This window comes from Pygocentrus nattereri, chromosome 15, assembly GCF_015220715.1.
Source record: "Pygocentrus nattereri isolate fPygNat1 chromosome 15, fPygNat1.pri, whole genome shotgun sequence".
In the NCBI taxonomy this organism is placed as follows: domain Eukaryota; kingdom Metazoa; phylum Chordata; class Actinopteri; order Characiformes; family Serrasalmidae; genus Pygocentrus; species Pygocentrus nattereri.
Genome location: NC_051225.1, coordinates 17,644,434 through 17,665,761, shown reverse-complemented (window position 1 = coordinate 17,665,761; position 21,328 = coordinate 17,644,434). Strand labels below are relative to the sequence as shown.

Below are 21,328 nucleotides of genomic sequence, written 5' to 3'. Positions count from 1 at the left end.
CCACTGCTGACCAAAAAGAACACAAAGTCTCGTCTAGCCAAAAACATCTAGATGACCCCTAAGACTTTCTGTGGACTGATAAGTCATTCCACCATTGGAACATCACACCAACAATCAGGCATGGTGGTGGGACGGTCAGGGGCTGCTTTGCTTCTGCAGGTGGACTTGTCATAGTCCTGATGATTTGTCATAATTGATGGAACAATGATTCTGCTCTCTATCAGAAAATCCTGAAGGAGAATGTCCACCTGTCAGTTTGTGATGTAAAGCTCAAGCACAACTGGGTTATGCAGCAGGACAATGATTTAAAGCACACAAGCAAGAAAGTAAGAAAACAGGTTTTGGGATGGTTGAGTCAAAGCCCTGATTTGAGTCCCATTGAGATGCTGTGGCAAGACCTTAAATGGGCAGTTAATGTTTGAAAACGCTCTGTAGCCAAATTAAAACAATGCTGCAAATGTAAGATTGTGAAAATGGAAAAATTGTCTCTTGTGTAAAAAACCCAACATGAGTCCAAAAGGAGTTTTGCCAGTTTATTGGGAAAAAATGCTGGACAAAGCAGTTTTTATGATAATGAACAAAATATGAAAAATAAAAGTCAGGACAGAAAAATCATGCTAAATATGAAGTTTAAGAAAAATGAGATAAAATAGAAAAATTAGGCTTGAGAACCTTTAGGGCACCCATCACCCCAGTACACCTGAGTTTGGACTCGGGTTCACTCTTTCTACAGTCTCCCAAGACAAAGAGTTCCCGCTTATCTCTCCAAGTCCCAACTCTCTGTGCTCCTGCCCGAAGTACTCGCTAAGGTTTTACCAAAAGAATTTATAACAACCCTGCATATCTGAAGTGACCTTCTTCACCCAAACAGCATTAGCGAAAGAGACAAGCACTCATTGTCAGGGCCTACAGAGATGGATGACCCAAGTGCACACTCAGGAAACAGACATTGTAATACACCTAAGAACATTGTAATACCTCATTTTTAAACTACCTAAAGCTAAGAATGAAGTGTAATCAGTTGAGGTGAAAGGTGTGTGTGTGTGTGTGTGTGTTGGATGTGCAGACTTAATGCAACCTAAAATGGTATGTGACATCTCCCCGTTCCTTTGATAGAGACAGCCTTAAACATCATAAAGATAGCCTCCAGGCACAGAAACATCTAATCTAATAACCCCCACCAGACCCCACCTCATCGTCAATAAGCGTCAAAATGGAGTCAATTGAAGTGATATTCACCCCTCTAATCTATGTGTGGGTAGGTTTTTACATAGGTATGTGTATGTGTATGTGTGTGTGTGTGTGTGTGTGTGTGTGTGTGTGTGTGTGTGTGTGTGTCTATGTGAGTTGGAGTAGAGCCTGACTCTGATAGCTTCCCTCAAGCCAGACAACCTTGACACAGATAAGCTCTAGGCACAAAAGAACATCTCCACACTGGTATATATTTCTGATTCTTTTAAAATACCTATAGTTTGGTGGACAAGATCCCAGATCGCTCACAAAAATAAGAGTGGGATAAAATCCCTCTACAATGATCTAATCAGTCATCGAAAGCAATCGAAAATGTTTTATTGCAGTTGTTACTGCTAAGGATTTCATATGAGTGACGTAGGTTTTGAATAAATCTTTAAAAAATCTAATAATTATTTAAAGACTGCATTTTTTTGTGCATGATATATATTTAAACATGTTATGTATTTATATCTGATAGCACATTTGTGTACTTCTGGTGCTGGTCCCAAGCCCAGATAAATGGTGAGGGTTGCATCAGGAAGGGCACCGGCGTAAAACTTGTGCCAAAACTATCATGCGGATCACAAATATGATTGCCATACCGGATCGGTCGAGGCCCAGGTTAACAATGACGGTGCTGTTGACCAGCATGGTGCCGGTGGAAATTGGACTACTGTAGGTCGAAGACCATCAAAGAGGAGAGGAGGAAGGCGGGTTAGAAGGCAGCGAGAGAGAAGGAAAGGCAGGAGTGTGGAGGATAGAGTAGGGACTCTGAACATAGGGAGAATGACTGGTAAAGGCAGAGAGCTTGCAGACATGATGGAGAGAAAGAAGGTAGATATTGTCCAGGAGACCAGATGGAAAGGAAGCAAGGCCAGGAACATTGGAGGTGGATTCAAACTTTTCTATCATGGTGTAGAGAGGAAGACATGTTGGTGAAAGGACTTGTATCGTTTGGCTAAACAGAGAGATAGAGCTGGAAAGGATGTACAGCAGGTTAGGCTGATAAAGGATAGAGAGGGAAATGTACTAGTGAGTGAACAGAGAGTATTGAGTAGATGGAAGGAGTACTTTGAAGAACTAATGAATGAGGAAAACGAGAGAGAGAGGAGGACAACGGGTGGAGAGATAGTGGATCAGGAAGTGCAGAGAATTAGTAAGGTGGAAGTCAGCTTTAAAGAGGGCAGCTTTAAAAAGGATGAAGAATGGAAAGGCAGTTGGTCCAGATGACATACCTGTGGAGGTATGGAGATGTTTAGGAGAGAAGGCAGTGGACTTTTTAACCAGGTTGTTTAACAAAATCCTGGAGAGTGAGAGGATGCCTGATGAGTGGAGAAGCAATGAACTGGTCCCCATTTTTAAGAACAAGGGTGATGTGCAGAGCTGCAGTAACTACAGAGGTATAAAGTTGATGAGCCACACCATGAACGTATGGGAAAGAGTTGTTGAAGCAAGGCTAAGGCAAGAGGTTCAGATCAGTGAACAGCAGTTTGGTTTCATGCCCAGAAAGAGTACCACAGATGCAATTTTTGTGTTGACAGTGTTGGTAGAGAAGTACAGAGAAGGTCAGAAGGAGCTACATTGTGTCTCTGTGGATCTAGAGAAGGCATATGATAAGGTGCCAAGAGAGGAACTGTGGTACTGTATGAGGAAGTCAGGTATAGCTGAAAAGTATGTTAGGGTGGTGCAGGACATGTATGAGGATAGTGAGACAGTGGTGAGGTGAGCAGTTGGAGTGACAAATGGTTTCAAGGTGAAGGTAGGGTTACATCAGGGAAGAGCTTTGAGCCCCTTCTTGTTTGCAATGGTGATGGAAAGGTTGACAGATGAGGTCAGGCAGGAGGCTCCATGCACCATGCTCCATGTTTGCAGATGACATTGTAATTTGTGGTGAGAGTAGAGAGCAGGTGGAGGAGAATCTGGAGAGGTGGAGGTTTGCACTGGAGAGGAGAGGAATGAAGGTCAGTAGAGACAAGAGGGAAAACGTGTGTGAATGAGAGGGAGGCAGGTGGAAAGGTGAAGATGCAAGGAGTAGAGGTCGTAAAGGTGGATGACTTCAAATATCTTGGGTCAACCATCCAGAGCAATGGACAGTGTAGAAAAGAGATGAAGAAGAGGGTGCTGGCAGGATGGAGTTGGTGGAGACGGGTGTCAGGGCTGATGTGTGACAGAAGGATAGCAGCAAGAGTGAAAGGGAAGGTTTACAAGACAGTAGTGCATCCTGCTATGATGTATGGTTTGGAGACTGTGGCTCTGTCTAAAAGACAGGAGGCTGAGCTGGAGGTGGCGCAGATGAAGATGCTGAGATTTTCGTTGGGAGTGACAAGGATGGACAAGATTAGAAATGAGCAGATCAGAGGGACAGTGAAGGTAGAGCAGTTTGGAGATAAAGCCAGAGAGGCCAGGTTGAGATGGTTTGGACATGTGTTGAGGAGGAATAGTGGATATATTGGTCAAACAATGTTGGAGATGGAGCTGCCGGGTAGAACGAGAAGAGGTAGACCTCAGAGAAGGTTTATGGATGTAGTAAAGGTGGACATGGAGATGGTTGGTGTAAAAGTAGAGGAGGCAGTAGATAGGGCAAGATGGAGGCAGATGATCTGCTGTGGCGACCCCTAAAGTGACCAGCCGAAAGAAGAAGAAGAAGAAGATTGCCATTTAAAGTTGTATTCCAGTTCATTTTCTGAGATCATATTCAAAACTGATCGGGTAGGTGTTAGCATACAGTTTAAACAGATAGCTAGCCAGAGAACTTATGCTTTTGGAGCTGGATTAGTGTTTTCAAATAGCTAGCTTTAGCTAGTTTTCTGTATTTCGTTGAGGTTTGACTGAAATGGTTAAGGTTTCTCAACCACATGAAATTGAAATGCGTTGGTCCAGTTATTTTAAACCAGTTTTGAAAACCAACAAGACCTGTCTAATGCTAAAACGCATTCTAGCCAGTGGGTTAGAAACTCGATGACCTGTTCCATCTTAACCGGTATTGCAGTTACATTTTGGAGATAAGTTCCATTTTAATTGGTACAGCAGTTATATTCAGGTGTCTTCAACCATTTTTCCAACTATTTTTGTGTAGTTTGCTTTATATTATTATGGGATTCCCACGTGGATTTATAGCAAGGCAGTTTAAACAATTAACTAGCTAATTCGTGTTTGTCTATCCTGAGAAAGCATGTTGTGGAAATGTAAATACTGCCCATTCAACACTGAAAAAAGAGCACAACTACTAAGGCATTATCGCTCAAAACATGGAAGCTATACAAGAACTGTCCCCTTTCCGTGTCTGCATGATAAATGTTTGTGCACATTAAAATCTGTGAATGCACTTAGGGCTCATTTATCAAGAGTCTACTCAAATACTCATGATGGACAAAATGAAAATGTCAAGTTAACTTTCAGCTGTCAGCTATGTGAATTTACCAAACCTTGTACTGTGGCAGATTTATTTTCTCACCTTCGCAGTATTCATCTAAGAGTTAATCAAAGAGCACAGTGCCCTTATGCAGACTGCAGCTTCCAAACTACTGTGTACTCAACATTCAATGCTCATCAAAGTAAACAATACAGGACACACACTTGGAAAATGTTTAAGTCAGAAATAATTATGTATGTGATATTGCACAAGACAGCATACCAGATGTAGACACCCTTGAGCTAGAGGACACTGAAGAATCCACAGTCACAGACCTCCAGGATCTAACAAATCAGTTGGAGCATAATTTGGCATGTCTTTTTTTAAAGACTTTTTAACGATTCTTCATGTACCAGAGAAAGCTGTGCAGGAAATAATTCAACAGCTTAATCACAAACATCAGTTGTCACAGCCCTTAGTACATGACTCAGTTAAGGGTATTTTTACAAGGTACTGTGACGGTATAAATGATTCGGCCATAAAAGCTGTGGTAAACACAGTATCGGAAAGCAATGTCCTTTTGAAATTCTGTGGCACAAATGGTCCTTTATCTACCTCAAAAAGACGAGCGTTATATGTGTTGAGAGAGCGTCCGTTAGTACTGCCAGTGGAATATATGGTTGATAAGGGCAAGAAATCTGTTGTGTTTGTACCAGTCCAGTCAATGCTGCAGAAGTTGTTAAACAAGCAAGATATTCTGGACAATGTCCTATCAACTCAGACTAATTCCCAATATGAATATCAATCTTACAAGGATGGTTCTAATTTCAAGGGAAATTACTTTTTCAAAACTAATTAAGAATCGCTCTTGGTCTTTACATTGATGATTGTGAAGTTTCAAACCCCCTAGGAAAAGCACAAAATGTGTGCAGTGTACTGGGTGATTGCAAACCTTCCATCAAAGTACAGGTCCACACTTCATACAATCCAGCTCGCTCTCCTATGCAATACAGTTAGTGTGAAAGAACACGGCTATGCAAAAGTTTTGCAACCACTTATCAAAGACCTTGTTTAATTAGAGCAGCATGGTGTATATGTTGAGCCTTTGGGGAAAAGCATCAGGGGCACAGTTTTGTATGTTTCAGCTGATAACTTAGGAGCTCACTCTCGCAGGATTTCAAGAGAGCTTCACAGTACAGCGATTCTGTAGGTTTTATATGGCAACAAGAAGTGAAGCCCAGAACAGAGAGGTGAGTACCAGAGACTTTGAACCTCGCACTATAGAAAATCACAATAAACATGTGCAGGAGGTGAGGCTAGACCGTGCTTTGAGTCCACATTATGGTGTGAAAGGTGGATGCCCGTTGACAGAAAATTTGGAACATTTTCACTGTGTCACTGGCTACCCTATTCACATTCATTCACTGACAAAACTGACCAATCTCAGCAAATTGTCAAAAACTTTTCTAGCTAAGGGACAATTGGTGGAAATGGCCATGAAAATTGGACCCTACTTAGGCTACTACCACTTCTCATTGGTCACATTGTCCCAGTGCTTCTCAAAGATATTGTGGAATTGTCTGTAGCACCAAGACACACTGAGGAGTCAGTTAATTTCTTGGAAAGTAAATTGTCAGAGCACAGAGAGGTGCTGCAAGCTACTTTCTCTAATATATACATACACACACACAAAGCTCAAAAAAATAAAGGGAACACTCAAATAACAGATCTGAATGAATGAAATATTCTCATTGAATGCTTTGTTCTGTACAAAGTTGAATGTGCGGACAACAAAATCACACAAAAATCATCAATGGAAGTCATACAGGCATGTGGAGGCCACACACAATACTGAGCCTCATTTTGACTTGTTTTAAGGACATCACATCAAAGTTGGATCAGCTTGTAATGTGTTTTTCCACTTTCATTTTGTGTGTGACTCCAAATCCAGGCCTCCATTGGTTAATAAATTTGATTTCCATTGATGATTTTTGTGTGATTTTGTTGTTAGCACATTCAACTTTGTACAGAACAAAGTATTCAATGAGAATATTTAATTGATTCAGATCTAGGATGTGTTATTTCAGTGTTCCCTTTATTTTTTGAGCAGTGTATCTAATTCATCTCTTGAAACAGTAGGACAATGGCCAGAAGATTTTGACATCCCTCTTTTCAGTGTCGATGTAGAATATAGGCTCCGTTAAGGAAACCTGGCTCATCTCAAAGATGTAGCTCTTCTGAAAGTCACTAAAGAGCTCAAACATGAAATCCTGGAGAGACTTGCATAAAGATTGTACACATTCAGAGCATATCCAGATGATGCAGAATACGATGAGGTTGCTGCTGCACTTGTAAAGAAACACCCATGGCTCTCACAGAGTGATTCACGAAATGGTTGGAGTGGGTGGAAAAACAGCCTCAAATTTAAGATGGGAAACTACAGAACCAAACAGCGGAAATCGGGAAGCCATGACATTGCAGTCAGTGGTGGAAAACATGGAATGAATTTGCCTGATCGGGAACCACCAAGAAAGAATATGCGGGATAAACTTCTTGCCAAACTTCCACGAAGGCCATGACCAAGCCAGCCTTGAAGATTTCCGCATTGTTTTGGTTGAAGAAATGCAGAAAAGAGCTCCAAGTTTGATTACCGTAAAGCAAAAACACGGATCTCTCCTTTGCCCTTCAATGAAAAGAAATGATGGAGAAAAAACCTGCAATCTGGCAACTGGTGGAACGATGGCCTGCTCTTTTCCTAGAAAATCAGGTATGCTTTGGTGACTTAATGTTATCTGAAAGGTAAAGATGTCTTTTGGACACATTTTTGATTTTTTTTCTCTTGTTTCTATAAAGTTTTCATGGAATTCACTAGAATTGTTGGGATTGATTTAAAGCAGTATTTTTATGAAGGCCTTGATCAACACAACTCTCGACTCACTGAGGTTTTCAGAACCAAGATGGAACTTACTGGACAGATTTTACAGCAAGCCAAGGTTTGTGTATATATTATTCGCACGTATTGTTTTCTATTCTATAGTTTGTTATACACTTACTAGCCACTATTAAGAACACACAGCTTACAGTTACTGTCTGCATTATTAGATACCCTCAGTATCTAAGAGATGCATTTTGTAAGTGTATAATTATGGACTAATCAATTGGCTGCCATGCACAATATGCCAACCATTGTTTTCACTGTTGACCACTGGTCAAGTCACTTACCACACCATGCATAACGCAGATGTCCAAAGTGATTTCCAAGAGAAGGCAAAAAAGGTCTTAAATTTCAATGAAAATTAATGCAAAAAATAATTCCAAGTACTTTTAGTAGTCTGTTTATTCTAAACTGTTTACACAGTGAAATGACCATCTGCTGTGTTCAAATTGTGCAAAAAAAAATCTAAATGGAGATACATGATTTTCTTTGGACAGCATCGATATGCTCCATTCAAAAATAGCAAACCAGTATGATCTGAAACTGATTTTGCAAGTGGGATATATACTGATGTCTATCATTGTTTTATTTTCCCACAAGACCTCACAGCCAACAATCCTATGAACCTTAGCATTAAGAGGACTCCCCATCATCCTTGGGGATAATCCAGACGATTTCTTCAAGACATGCTTTGTAAGTTGAGCTTCATATTTTTGTTTTTGTTTTTGGGTCAGCACACTGATCATCTATTTTTTTTGATAATCAATTTTTTTTTTTGAGTGTTAGGAAACAACTGATCTTTGATCTATGGAAAACAGTAAATATGTTCTAATATAGCACTGTTGTACAATGAAAAACGTGTATTAATTTTTTGTCTTTTGTATTTTTTGCATCATAAAGCAATTGGTCTTTATACTACATAAATAAAGGATGAACGGACCAATAGAAATGCTCCAAAATTATTTGGAATAAAACATTTTTACTTTAATTTACATTCAAAGTTAAGATCTTGAACCACAGACTGTCCAGGAGTTGGCGGATGCTTTAGTCCAGGTCTGGGAGGAGATCCCTCAGGAGACCATCTGCCACCTCATCAGGAGCATGCCCAGGCGTTATAGGGAGGTCACACAATACTGAGCCTCATTTTGACTTGTTTTAAGGACATCACATCAAAGTTGAATCAGCCTGTAGTTTGTTTTTCCACTTTCATTTTGTGTGTGACTCCAAATCCAGGCCTCCATTGGTTAATAAATTTGATGATTTTATGTGTGATTTTGTTGTCAGCACATTCAACTTTGTACAGAACAAAGTATTCAATGAGAATATTTCATTCATTCAGATCAAGGATGTGTTATTTGAGTGTTACCTTTATTTTTTTGAGTAGTGTATTTTCTTTGCAAGCACTCAATTTTGAAAGTATTTGTCTGAGTGATGTTCTTTTTTATAAAAAGAAAGTAATGGTACAAATAAATGTGGCTCTATATCAACACGGTCTTATTTTAAAGATTGTATGCACAGTTCCTGGAATGACAGCTAAAAGGCTCAGTATATTAAATATCTGTACCAGGTATGCAACACTACATATCTTGTGGGTTATGTTGTGATTGCACCAGAATTTATTCATTTTCCAGGTTCTTCACTTTGAACTTGAATTTTAAGTGAAGTGTGAAATCAACCAAATGTTTTTAAGTTGTTGTTTCAAATGTTGTTTCTGTTTGCACAACTTGGAGCTTTGTGAGTTGCTTTCACTTTTTTCAGTTTTATGAAACTGCTGCTCTTTTCCAATAAATAAGATTTGATACCATTGACTTGATGTCATTTGGATGTTTTGCAGTTGTAATATTAGTGCCAACTGAATTTAGAATATTTTGGATATAAAACCAGTACAATGTGCATATTTTGATGAGTGACACCTTTTTATAATAATTGCAATAAACTTACACAATCAAGTTAGATCAGTTGTGCAATAGTATGTACTAGTAATAAATGTAAAGTAACTAGTACAAATGTAAAAGTTACAGGTGCAGTACATATTGAGTGTCAAGTACTTAGGGTTTGATTGTTGAACTTAGACATGCGTTTCAAAAACTTAATTCATTTGAGGCCATGAATTACCTCAAATGATTTGAGTAAACTTAACTTACTAGGGTTTACAGTGTACATAAGCATGAAAGCCCCATCTGACTGAAATATGTGTTGCATGTTATAAACCTTTTCCCATCCACAGGGCTATTTTTCTCTAGCTTACACACTGTACAGACCTTAGAACTAGCAGACCATGAGGAGATTAGCTTAACAGGGGGTAAAAAATAATATTAAGCTATGTGATCCAACGCATCCAGTGGTGGACTTTAACGAAAGCAGTTTTGCATGCCCAAGATCTGATATCGACATTGGTCAGAATCCAGGTTTAACCACAACCTTTAAAGAAATCAAAGAAAAATGGCAACATTACACATCACTGCATACTTCTCAAGGAGCAACCAGTCTCCAAGCATTACAAAGAACACAGTACTTAAAGTCTCTGAAAATAGTAATGGAAAGTTCATAGTTCAAAGTTTATAGCTGTGAAGTGGTCTGTATGAGACTTTATGCTGCATATGCAGGCATACATAGGCCATACAACAGGCATACATAGGCCATACTGAGGAGAGGTCACCCGTACATAACTCGTATAGCTTGACGACTTCATAATCCTCTTTTACAAAGATGTTCAGTTCTGCCCAGCAAAGCAAACACTACACTTTAGCAGTGTTCAGGGTGGTGTCTACTTCATAGCAGCATTAACATTAAACAGTTATTTTACAGGACACAAAGAAGCAAAAGCGTGATTCAAGGGGCCAATCGCACTGTCAAATATTTGTCAAAATTTCCATCAATTTCCAGTTTCACATTGTTTTACCATATTTAAATATTATTAATGAAATTCATTGTTTTTATGCTCATGTATTGGGAACAGCATAAAACAACAGAAGATGGACTTTGCCTCTAAAAACGGATGGAATGGAATAATGACATTTCATTCATTAGCACCCATTTCCTCCACTGCTTGTAGTGCACTTGTTTGTTGTCATAGCACTGGAATGTCTGAAACTCTTCCCACAATCTGTGCAGCGATACGGCTTCTCTCCTGTATGGATACGCTGGTGTCCTTAGTGAGCACTCTGCTGATTAAAACTCATTACTGTCCATTTCCTCCACTGCCCTTAATGCACTTGTGTGTCTTCACAGTCTTTGAATGCCAGAAACTCTTGCCACACTCTGAACAGTAATACGGATTTCTCTCCTCTGTGAATGCGCTGGTGTACTTGGAGATTACACTGTCGATTAAATCTCTTCCCACAATCTGTACAGTCATATGGCTTCACTCCAGTGTGAATGTGCTGGTGTCGAAGGAGAGAACTCAGCTGACTGAAACTCTTTCCACACTCTAAGCAGTGATATGATTTAACTCCTGTGTGAATGAGCTGGTGTAGCTGGAAATTACTCTGTAAAGTAAAACTCTTTCCACACTCTGAACAGTAATATGGTTTGTCTCCTGTGTAAATGTGCTGGTGTTGATGGACAGAATTCAGTTGATTAAAACTCTTCCCATATTCTGAGCAGTAATACGGCTTCTCTCTTGTATGAATGCATTGGTGTTATAGAAGATGACTGTTTAATAAAACTCTTCTCACATTCTAAGCATTGATAAGATCTCTCTCCTCTGTGAAAGCGCTGGTGTTCTTATAGAGTATTCTGCTGATTAAAACTCATCCCCCACTCTGAGATGTAATGAGGCTTCTCTACTGTCTGATTGTGCTGGTGCTGGTATAAAGTACTCTGCAGAGTACACTTCAAGCAGTATTGATTTCCCTCCTTACTTTGTTTCTGTTTGTCTGTGCAATGTATTCATATGGAGGGTGCCAAATGGCATTTGCTGAATAATGGATTGTCTTTTGGATTGAGCTGGTAGGGAAGTGCAGGAGAAGCCTTGAAACAGGACGTCACTCTTTTCTGTAAAAAGAAAAAAAGAAATCCTTAACTAGCAATTCAACAAATGTAGTCTGATCCAAAACATGTCATACTTACATCAACTGACAAAGTCTAAAGATGGAATAAGATTTCATCTGATGTGGTAAAGCCAATCACCCAAACTTCAAACAAACATACAGACCACTAAACATGCTGATACTGGAAACACTGGGGCTAAAATGGATTTGTCTATGGGAAAAAAGACTGGGATTATTCAAAAACCGCCACTATCATGTCCAGTACATTTTTCCACTGAATGTTACTCTGCTTTATAAGATTGTTAAGGAACTGAATTATACATTTTACTACATGGATGTTTTTTTGGTAAGATCTCATGGCTTATTTGGTTCATTAGGCCTTATTCCAAGACATGTGTAGACAATTTCGAAGCATAATAAAGTATGTGATCCCTCATACCTCTTAGGGTCAAACCTTTTCCCTATAAGATTATTTTAAGCAGTGGTGGCAGGCCCCCACTGTTCTGCTGGTGAACAAAAATGCAACCCACATTTATTTTGTTTAGGTTGTTAGTCTCTTAAATAAACCAGCTATTGAAACATTAAAATATTATATTATTGGCCAAACTAAGTGCTTAAAATTAATATATTGTGGAACAATTTCATCCCAAATGTGTTCTATCGGGTTGAGGTCAGGACTCTGTGCAGGCCAGTCAAATTCTTCCACACCAAACTTGCTCATCCATGTCTTCATGGACCTTGCTTTGTGCACTGGTGCACAGTCATATTAGAACAGGAACGGGCCATCCCCAAACTGTTCCCACAAAGTTGGGAGCATGAAATTGTCCAAAATCTCTTGGTGCTGAAGCATTATGGAGTTCCTTTTACTGGAACTAAGGGGCCGAGCCCAACTCCTGAAAAATAGGCCCACACCATAATCCCCCCCACCACCAATCTTTACACTTGGCACAATGCAGTCAGACAAGTACCGTTCTCCTGGCAACCGCCAAACCTACATTCAACCATCAGATTGCAAGAGGGAGAAGTATGATATATCACTCCAGAGAACACGTCTCCACTGCTTTAGAGTCCAGTGACGGCACTTTACACCACGGCATTTGATGCTTTGCATGGTGATGTAAGGCTTGGATGCAGCTGCTCGGCCATGGAAACCATTCCATGAAGCTCTCTATGCACTGTTCTTGAGCTAATCTGAAGGCCACATTAAGTTTGGAGGTCTGTATTGATTGACTCTGCAGAAAGTTGGTGACCTCTGCACACCATGCACCTCAGCATCCTCTGACCCTGCTCTGTCATTTTACGTGGCCGACAACTTCATGGCTGAGTTGCTGTCGTTGCAAATCACTTCCACTTTTGTTATAATACCACTGACCACTGGAATATTTAGTAGCGAGAAAATTTCACAACTGGACTTACTTTATACACCTGTGGACATGGAAGTGATTGGAATACCTGAATTCAATTATTCAATTGAATAATTATTCAATTATACTTCTTCATGAATATGACTGTCTGCCACATCACGCACTAAACACAATCCTGCTGTCTGAAGAGAAGGTGAAAGAACACAGGTTTTCTCCCTGGTTATCTTTTCCCTCATTGGTAACAAGACAGTAATATTACAGGCTGACTCTACTGGATATGCTAATGAGGTGCTAGTGCCTTTTTGTTTTCTTTCATATTACCACAAATTTGAGAGTTCCCACGATTCATCTTCTGCTAATGCTATAGCAAAACCTCTCAAAAGAAAAAAATCTGGCAATATACACAGATCCTGGCAGACAGCTTCCTCCTTACATATTTATTTTTGCATTAAGCATGGCTTTTTATTTGAAACATGTTTGAATGCATTTGTGGAAACCAATAAATGGAATCTAATTGGAATTTAAAACCAGTTCCCAAAGTGAACCCAGGTTTGGGTACCCAACACTACTCGTCTAGTACTTCCAATTCAATCCACTAACTGACTAAACGCTGGATTGTGAGTGTTAAGAATAGGGAAAACACAAAATATGCAGAGCACGTGGTCTCCTGGACTGGGATTGGGAACATCTCACGTTACCCAACAAGCTCCTTAACAGCTCTCACACACTACACCCCCCTCAAAACAGACCTCAAACAGCCCCATAGACAGTCCTACAATCTCTTGATCGCCAACCCCCACCTAGACATTCACAGTTTTCAGAACAAGTTGACATTCACAGTTTCTAGAACAAACTGTTATCTTCTCAAATTTGTACAAATAGTTATGCCCATTTTGAATAATATCAGTCATTATTTATATATTTATTACAGCTCCATGTTCAATATATCAGAATCACAATGCTTTTTCCCCAATGTTGGCCAGAAAGCGGTGCCGCTTTACATACCGCACCCCTGAAGCTCCTTTCCCCAAACCGGAGCCAGTGGCCGCCACAACAGTACAAATCATGAAGGAGTCAGAAACAATCTGTTCTATGACTAGGAAACATTAATTGACCCAGTAATCAGGCACAACAGCTCACATTACTCAGCTCTGGTCTGAATGAAGCTGCTTCTGTGTTGTCTAATCTCTTTAAACCCGTCAAATCCTATTTTCAGAATTCAAATGTGTCTCCAGCTGTTTGTCTCAGAGTGAATGAAGAACAGTGAGTGTTAAAGTGTCGTACAGCTTCCTACCTTCAGCGGTTCAGTTCTTCTATCTGTTTCTACTCCAAAAACCTGGAGAACCAAAAAGATTTAGCGCCACCACCTGGCCTGAAGCAGCTTCACACTGGAACCACGTGGAAAAGTCGTTATGTTTAATCCCACCCGTATTCAGTCAAGATCCGCTTCAAGCGCTCTGCAATGTATTATGATTTTATGCAGCATCGTGATACAGATAAAAAAATAAAAAATAAATACTTTTAACTTTAATGTGCAAAACAACATTCATTGCAACAAGACAATCAGCAAAGGATACATATTTTTCAAAGTTGCACTGCCTCACCTCATGGTAAAAAGCTTTCTACGGAAGCATACAGTGCCGTCCTTGGTTTTAAGGTTAACTAGCTGGTCATAGTTAATTGTTTTGCTTGTTCTCTCTAGAGTTTTACAGTGCTGGTTTGAGTGGAGATAAACGGCTACAAACAAAAATCATGTCATCAAACACGTCTCTAACATTTATGTGGGAACCTCTTTTGGGAAAGTAGAATGTTTCACTAAAAATCACAGAAAACTTACCTGTACTTACCTTTTTCAAAGCAAACAGGTTTTGGACATTAGAACGCTAGCATTACCGCTACTGAGTGCTGATTGTATATACTCATATACTCATACTCATATTTATTCTCTTTGTTTAGCTAACTAGCTAACTCACCACAGTGTGTAATCACCTATATGGTCATATGTGGTTACATTACACCACACATACAGAAAGAAAAGGATGTGTAGGGAATTTCACAGATTAAATTTCACAGATTAAAATGAAAACTTCAAATTAAATTTATCGTTGGTAGTATGTCACCATGGTGAATCATGACCGTCCTGAATTCTTCACTCTGCTGTTACCCAATCTGAGCGCTGGAGGCGGGACTTGACCGAATCCTGGGATTTAAAATAACGACATATCCGCATGTTTCCGTGACCACGTGGTTCTTCCAGCGTTAAGCCGCTTCAGACCAGGTGGTGGCGCTCATTCTGTCACTATAACTTTCTCCAACTGCACTAAAGAGGAGAAGCAGAAGATTGTGTTGTGGTCAGCAGTTCACGCCTCCGCGTTCATGCAGTGATGATGGAGGAACAGAAAGAAGAGCTGAACCGCTGAAGGTAGGAGGTTGTCCGACACTTTAACACTCACTGTTCCTTCATTCACTCTGAGACAAACAGCTGGAGACACATTTGAGTTCTGAAAATAAGATTTGATGGGTTTAAATGAGATTAGACAACACAGAAGCGGCTTCATTCAAACCAAACACCTAGCGTGCCAGATTATTTGGTTATGTATTTGTCTGTTTTAATCTCGTTTCTTAAAGGTTTATGTTAATAAAGCTTTTATTTAGTGTATTAAAATGCCGTTTTGCTTTCTAGTCATCTTGGCCTAACGTTACTTATTAGTATGAATATAAACACACCCATTTATTGTCAAGCACTAAACATGAGTCCTTTTTGACTTTCTCTGCAGTTTGTGAACACAAAGCAGATCTTATGAACCATTCACTTAAAAAACAATGTGCAAAACCAGGTCATCATATACATGTACACGTATGTGTAATAAATAATCAATGGAGAAATAATATCTGTTATGTTGAAATTATCCAAGATGGGTACAGATGTGTATTTATTGTGCAGATGTGGTGAGCAAATCACAGTTTGTTCTAAATATTAAGTGATTCCTGAGAAATGTGAATGTCTAGTTGTAGTTGTAGTTGAATGTTATATTTATAGTTCAGTTGTTCCCAGTCCCAGTTTCAAAGACCACATGCTTTGCCTATTTATGTTAATGATATGTGCTAGATAAAATTTGTGTACAGTGTGTGGTCTGCAGGACTGAGACTGAAATCCTCTGGTGTAGCTGTATAAATTTCCTGTAATCTTAATCTTTAACTATCTCTCCAGACAGCATGAGTATGAAAATGCTGTGATAGGGTGGGTAGTAATATTCATGATGAACTACTACTTCCTGCTGGCCTTTTGTGGTCAAAACAGTAAATAGTGTCTCAGTGATTTGAATACAAAATTGTTGGTCTTGTTGAGAAAAAAGATGAATTTATTGTATAGGGCTGTTGCCATGGCACCAGAGAGGGGCCAGGGTTTGGATGACTTACATGCAAGTGAGTAATTGTTTTCCAAAAATTCAATTTCCAAAAAAGTTGGGATGCTGTAAATGAACACAAAATGCAATGATGTGAAAATCATTTAAATCGTGAAAATAGTACAAAGACCCATTTTGAATTTGACACCAAAAACACGTTCCATAAAAGCTTTGACAGGGGCATGTTTACCACTGTGTTTTATCACTTCTTCTTCTGTCTGTAAGTGTTTGAAATCTGAGCATACCAACTGATGTAGTTTTGAAAGTGAAAGATTTTTTTTCATTTTTGTTTGAGATAAGATCTCAACAGCTGCAGGCAGGCCAGTTAAACACCTGCACTCTTAGTAAAGAGCAATGCTGTTTTAATAAATGCAGAAATTGCTGAAATAACCGAGCCCTTCCCTGAAAATGACATTGTCTGGATGGCAGCATATGTTGCCAAAACATGTATGTAATGTCCAACATTAATGGTGCCTTCACAGTCCCCCATGCCATGTGCACTAATGCACCCCCATACCATCATAAATACTGGCTTTTGAACTGTGCACTGATAACAAGCTGAGTGGTCTTTAGCCCAGAGGACACAGTGTCCATGATTTCCAAAAATAATTTCAAAGGTTGATTCTTTGGACCACAGAACACTTTTCCACTCCCCCCAGTCCATTTTAAATGAGCTCGATGCCAGAGAAGGTGGAAGCATTTCTGGATCCTGTTCATATGTGTTTTTTTCTTTGAGTTTTAGAGTTTTACCTTGCGTTTGTGGATGTTTTAACAGACAGTGGTTTTCAGAAGTGTTTCTGAGCCCATGAAGTGTTTTCCACCAGAGATCATGTCTGTTTCAAATGCAGTGCCATCACAGCCAGCAAATACTGGTATTTGGACTTCTCCTTTGCATACAGAGATTTCTCCAGGTTCTCTGAATCTTATAATGTTATTATTGTGTACCGTAGACGATGAAAAGCAAAAGTTCTTTGCTATTGTATTTTGAGAAACGTTATTCTTGAATTGTTGCACTATTTAATAATACAGTCTTTTACAGAGTAATAAACCCCTCCCCATCTTTACTTCTGAAAGACCCAGCCTCTCCCTGATGTTGTTTTGTTTTTTTTTTATTTTTATTTTTATTTTTTTTTATTATTCTCAATCATATTACTGACCTGTTGCCAGTCAACCATTTTTTAAATGTATTGACGGAGAAGCGGCTTAGAAAATGGATGGATGGATTTATATTTCTTTGCCAGCCTTTTGTTGCCCCCATCCCAACTTTTTTGGAACGTGTTGTTCACATCAAATTCAAAATGGACATATATTTTTCAAAAACAATTAAATTTCTCAATTTAAACATTTGATATGTTGTCTTTGTAGTATTGTCCTTTAAAAATATAGTTTACAAGATTATATCACTGCATCCTATTTATATTTACATTCTGCACATCTTTTTTTGGAAAGGGGTTTTAAATAAATAAAACATTCTGGTTTATTTAACAGTTTTGTGTTATGTTCCTTCATATTTCTTATATCTTCAACATTAATCTATAATGTGAAAAAAATCCCCCAACCTCAACTATTGGGATTATTCTGAATGAACTTATTACTTTTTAATAATACATTTGCTTGCTTAAAAAACATTTAATTGGCACTCAGCTCTAAAATACGAAATGTAAACATGCCATACATTTGACAAAAATGTCAGAAACGTACAAGCTCTTTTTATACCTCAGATGTTGCCGTGCCAGCCAAATCTTACTGCAGGTCTTTGACAGTGAGCTAAAGGGTTTTGCTTTACATAGCTGGTCAGCCTACAAGCAGTTCTTTCACAGATATTTCTTAGCCTTCCAAATCTTGCTTTGACGTCAGCAGTTGTCCTTTAACTTTTATTTCTGAATGCTATTTCAGACAGTAAAAGTTTATAAGCAGGACTTATTCAAATATCTTCTTTTCTTGTTTTTTAAGAGTTGCTTGCTTTTAGTTTCATATCCTCAGTCAGCTGTTCAGATGTGCCCATGGCTGTGAAGGATCTCATCATTTAATATGCTCTGAAATTGTCTATATTTGACTCAGATTAAGGTGTAAAAAGTCATGTAAGCTTGGAAACCATGCAAAAAATGCATACAGAATTGTGCAAAAGTTTTAGGCATCTAAGCAAAATTTTTAACAATTTACCTCAGTGAGTTGATCACAATATACATTAGAATAAAGTCATATTCATGATTCAAATAAACATAAAAACAATTTTTTTCCCTTGACACCTTCACAGCCGCCACAGACACAGAGCAAAATTTACTGAAGCACTGATTGGTCAAACCAGGAGTTGCTTTTTAACTACATATAATACTGGGCTTCCTTGAGGAGAGGTTTGAAAATGGTTAAAATAACACAAAAATCTCTCTCTCTCTCTCTCTCTCTCTCTCTCTCTCTCTCTCTCTCTCTCTCTCTCTCTCTCTCTCTCTCTCTATATATATATATATATATATATATATATATATATATATATATATATATATATATATATATATATATATATATATATATATATATATATATAAAATTTCTATAAATTTAGTTTGAGTAACATTCACTGTGATGGACTGGCGACCTGTCCAGGGTGTATCCTGCCTTCCGCCCGAAGACTGCTGGGATAGGCTCCAGCACCCCCCGCGACCCTGACGGAGAAGCGGCTTATGGATGGATGAGTAACATTCAGTGGAAAATGTACATTCGATAAAATATATCCGGTTTGGAATCATTTTGTTTACCACCGTATGAAATAGTGGTTTTCAAATACTCCCAGTCATTTTTGCCATGTACAAATCCAGCTTGGCCCCAGAGTTTCCAATATTTGCATGACAACACTATTTCAGTGGTGTATATGGCTGTTTACAGTAATAAGGTGATTGACCACATCAGACGGAGATTCATTCTTTTTTTACACTTTTTGCAAGTTCATGTTAATGGAGTATTAATGATTTCGGACTACTTTGTCACATTGCATATTAAGAAAAGATTTTCTTTTCTTCTAGAAATGAATGATGTCCTGTTTCAAGTCATCATCTGCACTTTCCTACCCAGCTTAAATGTGCTTTCATAAACATGGTGGGACATCTCCACAAGAGGAACGTTAAAGCTGCTGAAAGAATATGGCATCCAGAATACATTCCAGTACTCAGCAAACATCATCTGGTGTCCTCCACGTGAATATATCTCGCAGACAAAAACAGAGATGCAGCAAAGAGAGAACTCACTACTGCTTGGAGTGTGGAAAAAGTTTTACTCTACAGAGTACTCTCAAAAGACACCAGCGCATTCACACAGGAGAGAAGCCATATCACTGTTCTGAATGTGGTAAGAGTTTTTATCGGCAGAGTTATCTCCAGGAGCACCAGCGCATTCACACAGGAGAGAAGCCGTATCAGTGCTCTGAGTGTGGGAAGAGTTTTACTGCACAAAGCTCTCTTCAAAAACACTACCGCATTCACACAGGAGAGAAGCCGTATTATTGCTCAGAATGTGGGAATAGTTTTAATCGTCCAAGTTCTCTCCATCAACACCAGCGCATTCACACAGGAGAAAAGCCGTTTCAGTGCTCAGAGTGTGGGAAAAGTTTTAATCGTCAGAGTACTCTCCAACATCACCAGCGTATTCACACAGGAGAGAAGCCGTATTACTGTTCAGTGTGTGGGAAGAGTTTTACTGTACAGGGTTATCTCCAACAGCACCAGCGCATTCACACAGGAGAGAAGCCGTATCACTGCCCAGAATGTGGAAAGAATTTTAATCAACAGTGTAATCTCCAAGAACACCGGCGCATTCACACAGGAGAGAAGCCATATTACTGTTCAGAGTGTGGCAAGAGTTTCAGGCATTCTAAAACTGTGAAAACACACAAGTGCACTCAAAGCAATGGTGCAAATGGACAGTATTGAGTGTAACCTTTACATTCTAACATTCTGGGAGTAGAAGTCTCCAGGAAACTGTACTTAAAGCCTAGAAATCAAACTGTTCTTGGAGGAAAATCAACTATCATTGTGTTACACAGTGTCTAAAACATGAGGAGAATAAAATGAAATATACCTTCCTACTAAATGCTGAACATTAAGTCAAACCTACAAACCATACACACAATGTGTGGTACTGCATATTCTCCCCAAAATACACTATATTGCCAAAAGTATTCAAAAACCCATCCAAATCATTGAATTCAGATGTTCCAATCACTTCCATGGTCGCAGGTCTATAAAACCAAGCACCTGGGCATGCAGACTGCTTCTACAAACATTTGTGAAAGAATGGGCCGCTCTGTCCAGTCGTGAAATTTCCTCACTACTAAATGTTCCACAGTCAACTGTCAGTGGTATTATAACTTATAACAAAGTGGAAGTGATTGGGAATGTCAGCAACTCAGCCACAAAGTGATAGGCCATGTAAAATGACAGTGGGGTCAGTAGATGCTGAGGCACATAGTGCGCAGAGGTTGCCAACTTTCTGCAGAGTCAGTCACTACAGACCTCCAAACTTCATGTCGCCTTCAGATTAGCTCAAGAACCGCGCCTAAAGAGCTTCATGGAATGGGTTTTCATGGCTGAGCAGTTGCATCCAAGCCTTACATCACCAAACGCAATGCAAAGTGTCGAATACAGTGGTGTAAAGCGTGCCGTCACCGGACTCTAGAGCAGTGGAGGCGTATTCTCTGGTGTGACAAATCATGCTTCTCTCTCTGGCAATCCGATGGACGAGTCTGGGTTTGGCAGTTGCCAGGAGAACAGTAATTGTCTGACTGCATTGTGCCAAGTGTAAAATTTGGTGGAGGGGGGTTATGGTGTGGGGTTGTTTTTCAGGACTTAGGCTCAGCCCATTAGTTCCAATAGATTTTGGACAAATTAATGCTCCCAACTTTGTGAGAACAGTTTGGGGACGGCCCCTTCCTGTTCCAACATGACCGTGCACCAGTGCACAAAGGTCCATAAAGACATGGATGAATGAGTTTGGTGTGGAAGAAATTGACTAGCCTGCAAAAAGTCGTGACCTCAACCCAGTAGAACACATTT

The 21,328-nt window shown here is 39.3% G+C and overlaps 1 protein-coding gene across 1 annotated transcript in view; it reads left to right on the top strand.

Annotated features, from left to right (window-relative positions):
• Nucleotides 1-20,550, top strand: part of LOC108412760 (zinc finger protein 665-like) — a 32,508-nt gene extending 11,958 nt beyond the window's left edge. Inside the window, exon 3 of the mRNA XM_037545434.1 lies at nucleotides 19,418-20,550. Coding sequence (XP_037401331.1) covers nucleotides 19,418-20,206 — 789 coding nt within the window. The 3' untranslated portion in view covers nucleotides 20,207-20,550. The remainder of the gene's footprint in view (nucleotides 1-19,417) is intronic.
• The last annotated feature ends 778 nt before the right edge of the window (nucleotides 20,551-21,328 follow it).